The sequence below is a fragment of the Triticum dicoccoides genome, chromosome 7B, assembly GCF_002162155.2.
Source record: "Triticum dicoccoides isolate Atlit2015 ecotype Zavitan chromosome 7B, WEW_v2.0, whole genome shotgun sequence".
NCBI lineage: Eukaryota > Viridiplantae > Streptophyta > Magnoliopsida > Poales > Poaceae > Triticum > Triticum dicoccoides.
Window position 1 is genome coordinate 440,910,967 of NC_041393.1, and position 11,139 is coordinate 440,922,105.

The window sequence follows — 11,139 nt, forward strand, 5'->3', positions numbered from 1 at the left end:
CAATTATGTGCGTACCAGCGCCTATCTTGTAGTGTAGTAGTAGTAGTACAATATAAGTACGTACGAACAGATTCATTGATCGTTAGTATTATAGTGAAAAAAAGGATGGATCGTTAAGAGTTTCGCACGGCAGTAAGTAGGTACGCAGCCAGGCTGTGTGCTGGGGGCACGGGCAGTCGGGCACCAAACAGAGCTGCAGTAGGCGCTCAGCTATTGATACCGCGCAGCGCAAATCAGTGCACATGCATGCGACCAGGCAGGCTTGTTGCGTCTTGAGTTTGTCCCAAATGCATCACTCATAAACTCAGCACATCATTATTGCAAGATATTCGGTCGATTCCCATGTTGATTATTGTACTACTCCCAGGGAGTATGTCGTAGTATCAGTTATCGTGCATGCATGAGGAGGATTACACTATATTATTTGTTACAGTAGTATTCTGCTCTGCTCTCGTGGATCCTACATTCCTACTCCGAGCAGCATGTTTCACGAGGGACGTGTGACCAAAATTCCGTGTCTGAGAAAGAAGCAACTATATATCACGCACATAACTAATTCAACCGATCCACCACATGATGACCCAGTGACTGATGTGGTTCTTTCAGCTCCAACCTGAGAATGAGATGAAGATTCCTGACGTGAAATTACTAGTAGCTAGGCCTGTCATTTCACCATCCATGTATATGATGTGGAGAGACAATACATCACGCAGGCAGAGCCAAAAAGTTAGTTGACTGACAAAATGACAACTGTATGGCCAACGACTGCTCACACACAAAAATGGAAAAGGGGAAACGGAATGCACACAATCACATATTTAGATCCGTCTGAAACAAAAGATTTCCCTTCTTCATTTCTTGTGGGAACTGAACTGTTTTTGAGAAAGAAGACCAAATTTCGGTGAAAATTCTCGCGTTCCAAACAGCTTTTGCAGACAACACACACGCTATACATATTTATATATTTTTTTTACATTTCATTTGGTTTTCTCATACGTAATATCCGGGCTGCGCACACAAATTCAAATATAGTACTCACCTAGCTAGCAAACAATCAGTTAGGTAGGCGTGCACGCGCGCACGAGGAGTTAACTGACAGGCAATCACACAATAGCTAGCCAGTAGCTTCGCAAAAGATAAATGAAATCAATACAACTAATCTCTTGCTTGATCAAGCTGCACTGCATCCGGCTGGGAATTGACAGCACTTGACGCGAATCATGGCAGCAAGGGACGACAACTAATCATAATCATATGTACCAGTTGAGTTCGGTTCATCCTTCTTCCTCCTTGATCTCGTCGCTGCCGCTGAAGGAGGAGGAGGAGCGGTTGGTGCTGGCGGTGGTCGGGGAGGACGGCGAGGCGGTGTCGCTGAGCGCGACGAGCAGGTCGACGAAGGCGCCGACGATGAGGCCGTGGGTGCTCTTGCCGTTGGCCCTGAGGTACCACCCCAGCATCTTCTCCATCCAGCACCAGTCCTTCACGCCATGGCTCATTACCATCTCCTCCATGGACGCCCGGAAGTCGCGGTACGGGTTCGACGAGTCCATGGTCATCGCTGTCGCTCCCTCGAACGGCGCCGTCTTGTCCACCTTCCCGCTGATGCAGCAGGTGGTAGCGGTGGTAGTGTCGATGTGCTTCACCTTCAGCTTGGCCTCGTCGAGTATGGAGGAGGAGGTGGCCGGCGTTGCGTGGGGCTCGAAGAAGAGGCGGCCGGAGCGCAGGGCGCGGATGACCGTCTCTCGCTCGTTGGCCTCAACGAGCCCGGAGGCGGCCTCGGACGCCGTGGAGAGGCTGTCGTCGAGCGAGGCGAAGGAGTTGGAGAAGCACGAGTCGGCGCCAGAGTCGGGCAAGTAGGCGGAGTTCATGGTCTTGTACGCCGTCTGGTGCTGCTCTTGGTGCTGCTGCTGCCTGAAGGAGAGGGTCCTTGGTTGCTTGCAGGACGGCCATTGCCACGAGGTGGCAGACATGGAGGAAGACGAGGCCACGGAGGAAGGTGCAGCGCCACTGGCACTGGCAGCACTGTCCACCTGCTTGCTGCTGAAGATGAGAGACGTGAGGCCAAGCTTCTTCACCATGGCTGGTTTTAGTCTGATCTCAAGGAGAAGAAATCAAACAGGACGATGCACAAGAGGCAGAGGCTGTGGCTATGGTGCTCCGCCTCCCACTGGGTGTGGGCAGGGCTACTACAGCTCTACTCAATTAGAGAGAGTGAGGAAGGCGGTGTGTGTATGTGGGCTTTTGCTCAGAGGAGGGTTGCATAGCACATATTGGCATATAATTAACGAAGCTAGCAGCATATCAGTACAGGACAGGAGCAATCAAAAGAGCAATCAGCTAGAGTAGCTAGGTTGCCTGGTGAGCAGAGAGACTAGTTGTTCATGATGTATTTTTCAGGAGGGGAGAAAGGAAGGAAGATGCCATGGATGGTGTGGTGGAGTGCAATTTGTGAAGATATATAGTAATGCTTCTGAACTCCGCCTATGTCTTCTAGGCATAGCCGGTCCCAAGCCCGGGTAAAGGAGGAGGGTTGTGATAGGCTTGGCGAGCCAACGTAAAAACTAGCCAGTCCCATAGGTATGAAACCGATTTGAGCGAGAGTAGTACTAGGATGGGTGACCTCCTGGGAAGTCCTTGTGAAAGAGTTTCATATCTAAGGGTTGTGATAGGCTTGGCGAGCCAACGTAAAAACTAGCCAGTCTTTTGGGTATGAAACCCATTTGGGCGAGAGTAGTACTAGGATGGGTGACCTCCTGGGAAGTCCTCGTGAAAGGGTTTCATACCTAGCCTACCCCAACTTGTTTGGGATCAAAGGCTTCGTAAGTAAGTAAGTATATAGTAATGCTTCTGGCTAATCAGTCACTTGGGGTGGTGTGCTGCTAAACCTCTTTTGTTTACTTGGCCATCCACGTGGAGCCTTGCTCTTCTACAAGGCTACAAGACACATGCATGATCAGGAGTGGCTAGCTAGCAGCTGAAGAGACCGTTTAATTGGTATTGGTAGGTGCTACCTTGTTGCAATTTAATCTAATATAGGTATATGCGCCGTCCATCCAATTTGCCCAGAGCAGAGATAAATGTAATGATCGATATGATCTTCACATGCGGCAAGCATTAGATTATTGGGAGCCGGTGGTGTGGCGTGGTGTGGTTTAATCTGCAGGCTGAGCAGAAGCAAATTAGTTGATCAGTTTCACAACAACATACGTATAGGACGATATATAATAGTAAATGCCGCAAGTGCGCAGATACCTGTTGTAATCAAATGGTGCAATAAGGTCACAGGATCTCTAGATAATTAGGTGCAGACAAGGGAGAAGCGTCCTCAAATTGTTTTAACTAGTGCGCCTAGCTAGCTCTCCATCCATCTGTCATGTCTCGGGATGGGCCTCATCTCCCTGCAAAGTAACCTTAATCTTTCACAGATGAGACCTTGGCCTTGTTCCTTGGTGGTAGCCTGCTAGTGCCGTGCTACAGATTCTCATTCTCCTGGGTAGCTGCAATGCTGCAACCGCCATTGAAAACCGTGTTGATGAATGAATCCCAACAAGTCACCTTTTTTATGGTTACGGAACACATATCATCGCATTAACAAAGTAATAAATTAGTCATTCTGTAATAAACAAGGGCTGTAGAATTGAAAATTTACACTGCGCCCTCGACGTAGAGGCGTCTTCGCAGCAAACAAGAGGGAAAATTCCACACTTTGCAGTAGTTTCAGTTTTGTTCCCCACAGTTCCTATGCAGGCTAGCTGCAGCTTTAGCACCAAATATAGTACTGCCAATCAAAGGGTTGCACAGTACTCTTGCCCAGTTTACAGCTAATCAGACCCAATGATGGAGCATAAGTGAGTACGTACTGGCAGGATCACAAGAATGAACAGCAAATTTCTGTATGCACCTGTCTCAAAATAATCTATTTACGTAGCAGAAATGTTCTCAACTCCTGAAGCTTATAACCATACTGAAAAAAGTTAAGGCGTGCAGATCAAGACAGAAATGTTAGCTAAGAAATGAATGAATGGTGCTGACCGGTTGATGCAAATATTCTCTGTGTTGCCATTCCATCTCCTCTGAACCTTGTTCTAAGCATGTACTAGTAGTTGCATAATTCTTCAGCATTTATGCAAGTCTGGCTAAACATGAGACCGGATTTATTGCACTCACCTCGATGGCGTCTTCCCTTTTCTCGCTTTCTTTCCTTCAGTTGCCCATTCAACGCCTCCACATCTTCTGGCATGATATCAAGGCTCCTACGAAAAAGGCAGGAAACCTGTGACGCATTTATTGAGTCTGTCTTGCAATTTGGTGGTGCATCCAGAGCAGCAATCTTTCAGGAATTTGGGTTGGGGAAATCACATTTGGTTTCCAGTTTTCTCTAATGATTCTGGTACATGCAACATAAGATGATCGGGGAAGCAACATGTTCTTTAACAACACCCAATCAAACATTGTTGGTCCAAAAAGTTCTTGATCGTTGCCTGGTCCTTACGGCCTCAACCAAATACTACTATGCTCTGTTTGGATGTAGACATTGAAGGCTTGACATTGAATTGGCTCCAATGCCAAATATCCAAGACATTGATATTGAGCTTCAATGCCAATTTCAGTGTTTGGATGCTCATATATTTGGCTCATGGAATCCAAACGAAAACACAATTCCAAATCTTGTTTGGATGGTCAAGCGTTGAATTGCACATGCATATAAGTATGAACCTTTATACTCCCTCCGTTCCAAAATAGATGACTCAACTTTGTACTAATTTTAGTACAAAGTTGAGTCATCTATTTTGAAACGGAGGGAGTACTTGACATCTTTGAACAGAAAAAAGGGAAGCATGTTCGTGAGGGATCAAAGATGAATACAGCTATTGGTCGTGCTTGCAACAACTCAGTTTCGTGCACCTGCAATCAGATTAGGGGATGCGGACAGAGAGCATACGCACATGGCAACGCACACTCAGGCACACAGCAACGGACTCCACACACACAACGACAGACTGCCGCGGTGGGCTTCCGCTTTGCCTTGCCGGAGCGGCCCCTGAACCAGTAGCCATTAAAGGGAGCGGGAGGCACGGAGACCCAGGTAGCAGTCGCCGGCGTAGATGTGGTGTGGTGGTGGAGATGTAGCGGCAGCAGCAACCAGTCACGACCGGTCTTCACGTTCGTGCCGGTTTCAGAGTTCACGTCTGCTGGTGGGGTACTCGTGGTGAGGAGTTTCCGCCACCGCTCGCCGCAGAAGCCCCGGACCAGCAGCTAACGAAGGAACGGGTGGTGCGGAGACCTAGGTTGTAGTCGCCGCCGGCCCTTATGAGGCGGAGGTGGTGCGGAGACCTAGGTTGTAGTCGCCGCCGGCCCTTATGAGGCGGAGGTGGTGCGGACGGAGCAGGAGTCGAACCCCGCGGTCTTCGAGCTCGGGCCAGCGGCGGAGTCCGGCACCGCCGGCCATGATGCTCGCGGCGACGCGGGCTACTATGCCGTTTCGATAGTTGCGCAGGGAAGGGGTGAGAGCGAAGGAGTCGCGGGCCGGAGCGACTGGCGAATATCAGTGAAAACCGAGCTCGAGGCCTCCGAATCGCTCGGGAGGGAGTGCACGTGAAAAAGGGAACGGCTCGATATTGAGCCCCGATTCCACGACTGAATGTCAAGCGCAACCGAACGGCGATATTCGGGTTACCGAATACCAATATCAAAATCTGGGCCTCAATACCTACATCCAAACGGTGCGCTAGTATTTTTGTACGATTTCCTTAGCTTTTGGTCCACCTGGTACGCAGGAATCCAGGATAGGTACCTCTACTCATAGGTTGCTGACCTGTACCAGTAACAGTTGCCATGATCAAGGATTCAAGGTAGCAAAATCTTGAAGCAGTATGCTTTATGTAGAAACAGAAACTGTGAAGAAACCGGGGTTATCATAGGATACACTACACGATACCATGGTGAAGTTGGCGACAGAAAAGAGTTGTATCGAATGCGACACATAGCGAACCATCGATCAGATCTGCATCTTCATCAGTAGGAAATGATTGGTCAACTGAAAATGTTTCCAAATTTCTCAAAGCTAGGTGCTGCAAATTAATTTAGCTATCTCTCATAATCTACTGATCTGTGCTACTTCTACCCATATTATTGCTTAATCTGAATCTGCTTAGCGGAGGCCCCCTGCTAGTCATGTCAACATTAATATGTGCGTGTGTGTGTGTGACTGCGTCCATGCAGCCATGCATACTAGTCAGTCAGGGAGCAAGGCTGGTGCAATTACCACTGTGGGATAGGATGATCCTGCAGATCTATGTTGCCTGTGTCTTCACTGTGCGCAGGACAGCAGTGTCACTGCGGTCTATTTAATTAACCTTGCAGAGCATATCCCACACACTTTGATCTGCGGCAGCTTTTAAACTAGTGGTACTACGTACGTCCCACGTGCCCCGCCCTAAGGGCTGGCCTTTAAGAATCTACTGCATGGAGCAGTACGTGTGTACCCCCTCAGATTGGTGCAAACCTTGAAGCACGGTAATTAATTAGTTGATGCAGAGCTGCACAAGGGTGGACAGTTCCATGGACCAGGCCGTGTCTGCCTCCTAACAGATCCACTGTTCTGGAACATGCAGGCAGGCGTCGCTGAAGCTGAACCGCAGAAATTAATAGCCAAATTAGCTGCTCATAATCTGTATACAAGAGGGCTAGACGCCATGGACACTGACCTGTCGTGTTGTTGTTATCACCCTTCCAGGCCAGCAAGCCGTAGGGAGCTCACAGGGTTGTGCTTCTGCAATGGAGTTTTGTGACTTTTAAGAGGGCCAAGTGCATGCAGATGCAATAATGCAGAGCATGGCTGGCTCCACTGGGCACATGTCCTGGCCTACCCTTCTTCACTCATGTATGGCGATGGCCAACTAACAATAGACATTTTCCAAACTGTATTTTCTACTCCCTCTGTAAACTTTTATAAAAGTAGTGACCTAAAACATCTTATAAATAAAAGTTTACAGAGGTAGTATCTCTCAGTAGTTTGATCCGAAATTTGTACCACGGAGGTTCGGGGGTGTTATTCGGAGTTTCGGTCCTGAATTATCAAATTACTAGAGGATGAAAAACCTTCAGTGACTGTGCCAAGAGTCTCTTGATGTTTCAAAAGAAAGATTACTTGGTTGGCCAAAACAAAACCCTTGCCTTAATCTCTCAAGTCTCAACTAAGCCTTCTAAATAGCCTCCACAAAATTGAGGAAACGATTTCAGTACACATCAACTTTTAATAGAGGAATATGACTACCTACGTTGCATGCATTCAACTTTTCCATGGGTATATTACCTCTGATTTTTAACCACCTGTCCTTTTCATCCTTTCTTCATAGGTAGTATATATCTATGGAAGGATCTGAATTCCAAAAATGATTAAAGCTGCAGATCGCATACTACTGTATTTGTGTAGTATGCGTAACAGCAACTCCTAGATTTTGTCTCCAAAGGAGGACAAACTACATGACCCCATTGAACAGCTGTACGATACGCACATATAGATGGGAATCCCCAAGTGTATAGAAGCAAGCAGTGTTTGCATATACGACCCACCATCAAATCGAAATAAATACACCAAAATTGGAAAATTTCCGAGCAGCTGAATGGCACAGAACAAAGCTCCCTCCAGCAGTACATGAATGCTGGAAGCCAAAACAAAATAAAATAAATGAGGAACCAGATCACATTCTTAATTTGAACCCTTCAGCTAGGAGACAAATGGAGCCAACAGGATCCATTGTTTTTCATGATTTCCTGTGATTTAAAACATGTTGTAGGTTAAACAAATGGATTTGTTTATTCGGGCTGCTTCTAGATAGTTTTTTGTGATAAAACGGGCATACAGCATTATTTATTAAACTAGTTGATGAAATTGAACGTAAGGCATGCTTTCCTACAGGCACATGCCTCAAGGACCCAAAAGTGACTAGGCAATTAGGCATGAACAAACCTTAGCCTGTGGTTTAAAAATCATGTGTTAGTTTGTCTCATCTGGAGTGCAGACAACCTGCATGTGTTAGTTGCTGGGCAGGCCCTCTCCAACATGGAAGCTACTGCTGGTTCTTGAGACAACAAAATCTTATAAAAGGTTTCAGCCTAGGAACTGACCGAAGTACCTAACCTTGCACAAGGCCGGATAATTAGCATAGTGTTTTCTTCAGCTCTTACTCTGATTATGGTTATCTCTTAGTCTGGACTGATATTTCACCTTTGCGGCATCAAACATAACTTGGTCAGGAAAGCATTGTAACAAGAATTACATGATTAAACTACTTGCAAAGTTTGCCCAAAAGAGGATGCTCCATCCCCTAAAGGATTGTTTCGTTTTAGTGTTACCTATGAAAAATGCCTCTGTTATGAATAATCGAATTAACCTCAGTTCATTTTCAAGCTTGTTAGCTCCATATGGATGCAAACAATGGAGCCTTGCTGGTTCTGGCAACAGAAGGCACAAATTGTCAGAAACATAAAGTGGTAGCCAGCATCTTTTGTCTGAAAATAGATTTGTCACTTCATTCCTTCTGGAAAAGTTATAACCAAGAGCTAAAGTTGACTGGAAATCTCAAAGTAGGATGTATGAGCCATTAACAAATTCTACAAATAAGCTTTTGGATAGTTACGCCTAAACAATGGAGGAGCTACTATAAAAGCAGGGGCACTTTGACATGCATAGTTACGCCTAAACGCTATTAGTATTTTATTTATTTTGTTGAAGAGAAACTGCAGGGGAGCCCCAGAAGTGAAGTAACTGATAAATAAACAGGAGAATGACAACTTATGTACAATGTGTCCGCAGAACCAAAGGGTAAAACCCTGAACACTAATAAAAACCTAGGCATATGATGTGAGATCTGGACAATCCTACTCTTAATGGGCCTTTGTTTGGATGCAGATAGACAGGCCTGTTGGGCTTAAATGTCAGGCTACATAATAATTGGCCCATTTGGTTGAGCAGAGCCCACTGTTAACTGCTAAGTACCCTGCTTACACCATTGAAGCCGAACCAAGGACGACAGTGTTCAACACACCTGCACATGTGACATAATTTGAAAGGTACTAGCTCTCTAGATCAAAACCTACAAGATAACCCTAACTGTTTTAATAGATTTTGTAAAGTAGATGGTAACATCAAGTCATCAACATCGCCAGATCAAAACCTACATTAATATAGAAGGAAAACAGTCTGGTGGCTTGCAATTCTGCCGAGCAAGAGAAGTAAATATGGAGCTGGAGGACTATGGATATAAATTTGGGTTGACGGGGAAGCGGCGAGCACGGATAGTAAATTTGAACATATGCTTAATGCGGGGGTTTTTCACAGTGGGTAAGTCACCTATTGCTTTCCTTAATAAAAAAAAGGAAAGAGTGTATAGTATAATAGAACAGATTCCTGCGACAAGTGAGAACAGATCAGGGCAGGATTGGACTGCCTGAGCTTATGGTTCTTTTGTTTCATGCATCTAATTAAGAGGGGGGCAAAAGTTTGGTGGCTGTATGACCTCCCATTTTATGAGACAGAAAAACTGGAGGTTGATTAGTCACTTTACTGGAAAGTAAATGCAATTATTTCTACAAGACAGGGCTTTAAGTGGAGTCTCTATCTGTTGCTGGCAGGAAGCTCTGCTGAGAAATTGCTCAAGACTTATCTACAGCCATTTATATTGTTGAAGACTAAACATGTAAAAACATCAACTCGAGTAGTGCAACGAGAGTTTGCTCTTATTTTATTTTATTTTTTCAGAAAGTTTTCTCTTATATGACCATGTATATCTGTAATTAAAATGAACTAAACTAACATACAATGACACAAGAACAATCCGAGGTATGGATAACCCAAGAGAGAAATCTGACACGTTCAGGAAAAGCGAAAAAGAAATGGTATGTATTGCCGTATACATGATCTCAGAGTCACAAGGAAGGGAGTAGGGTAAACAACAAAAATTCGTCAGGTCCCCCAATTACCAGCTAGTATATCATACTCCCTCCGTCCGGAAAAACTTGTCCCAAGCTTGTTTCTCAAATGGTAGCACTAACTTGGTGCTAGATACATCCATATGAGGGACAAGCTTTTTCGGACGGAGGGAGTACTGGTTAATGATTGTGGACACTGATTGAGAGGCCAGCCAGAGATGAGAAGAAACACCCCTCAACCTTTCATGAGCTACTCAACGCAACACTACAGATAGCAAACACCAAAGGCTAGCTGTCTATAATTATTTTTCGAAAAGGAAGGTTAAACCTTCCGGCCTTTGCATCCGCAGATGCACACAGCCATAGCTGCATATATTTATCTACACGCCAGATGTTTTGGCAATTAGGTCTTGTTCTTCGTGTCACAGTACTTGTGGAAGTGCAGCAGCACGGGGCTCTTGCACCTGGGGCACTTGGGTTGCTTCTCTTCTTCTGAATCCGTGAGCATCATGTACATGAGGCACTGGGGGCATCCAGCGACCACCATCGGCATCTCCACCTCTGCATCCAACAACACGCATGAGCTCGCCGGCGAATCCATGGACACTTCACCGCTCGTCATTATCTGGCTCATGCTTAGCTTACTAAGTGGTGTCAAGCTAGCTAGAGTGCAGTGTAAGTGGCTAGAGGAAGAGGAAGAGAGGAGACCCTCTGTATCTGTTCTGTGGTGTGTGAGAAACTGAGAACTGTGGTCGTGCGGTGCACCTCCCACTGCCAGAACATTATATAATGGCTTGCGAAAGGAAGAGCACATCCTAAAATAAAAATACTCCTTAGATTTCCTTAAGCAGACAGAGATTGGAGGTCAAAATCATTGCAGCTGAGGTGAAGTTTCTTTATGACCGAAAGACTTTCTCCTTCCATGCGTGGGCATTCAAATGAAGGATGGTACACTAGTAGTTCAAGAAAAGTTAGCAGTTGGACTTGGGACTTCTTTTACATTTAGCAAAAAGTTTCCAGGAGGATATACAACTCCCTTTCCCATTCCCTTTGCTGCTGTAAATACTGATTATTTGCATTGAGCAATTAATGGGAAGGAGTTCGCCTGGTTGGAACAAAAATAAGGCTTTGCTACATTAAGATTGTTTGCTTGAGACTGTTGTACTGGTATATACCTAACCCTTGAATGAGAAAACAGTTGCAGTT

General features: G+C 45.7%; 1 protein-coding gene across 1 annotated transcript; it reads right to left on the bottom strand.

Annotated features, from left to right (window-relative positions):
* Positions 1-1,088: 1,088 nt before the first annotated feature.
* LOC119335552 (transcription repressor OFP13-like) lies at positions 1,089-2,455 on the bottom strand. Its single transcript, XM_037607671.1, has one exon. It carries the CDS (start codon positions 2,076-2,078, stop codon positions 1,275-1,277), a length of 804 nt encoding a protein of 267 aa, XP_037463568.1. The 5' UTR covers positions 2,079-2,455; the 3' UTR covers positions 1,089-1,274.
* Between the last annotated feature and the right edge of the window lie 8,684 nt (positions 2,456-11,139).

Excerpts from the sequence above, each read along its gene's own strand:
- LOC119335552 (XM_037607671.1), bottom strand. The coding sequence starts at position 2,078 with ATGGTGAAGAAGCTTGGCCTCACGTCTCTCATCTTCAGCAGCAAGCAG.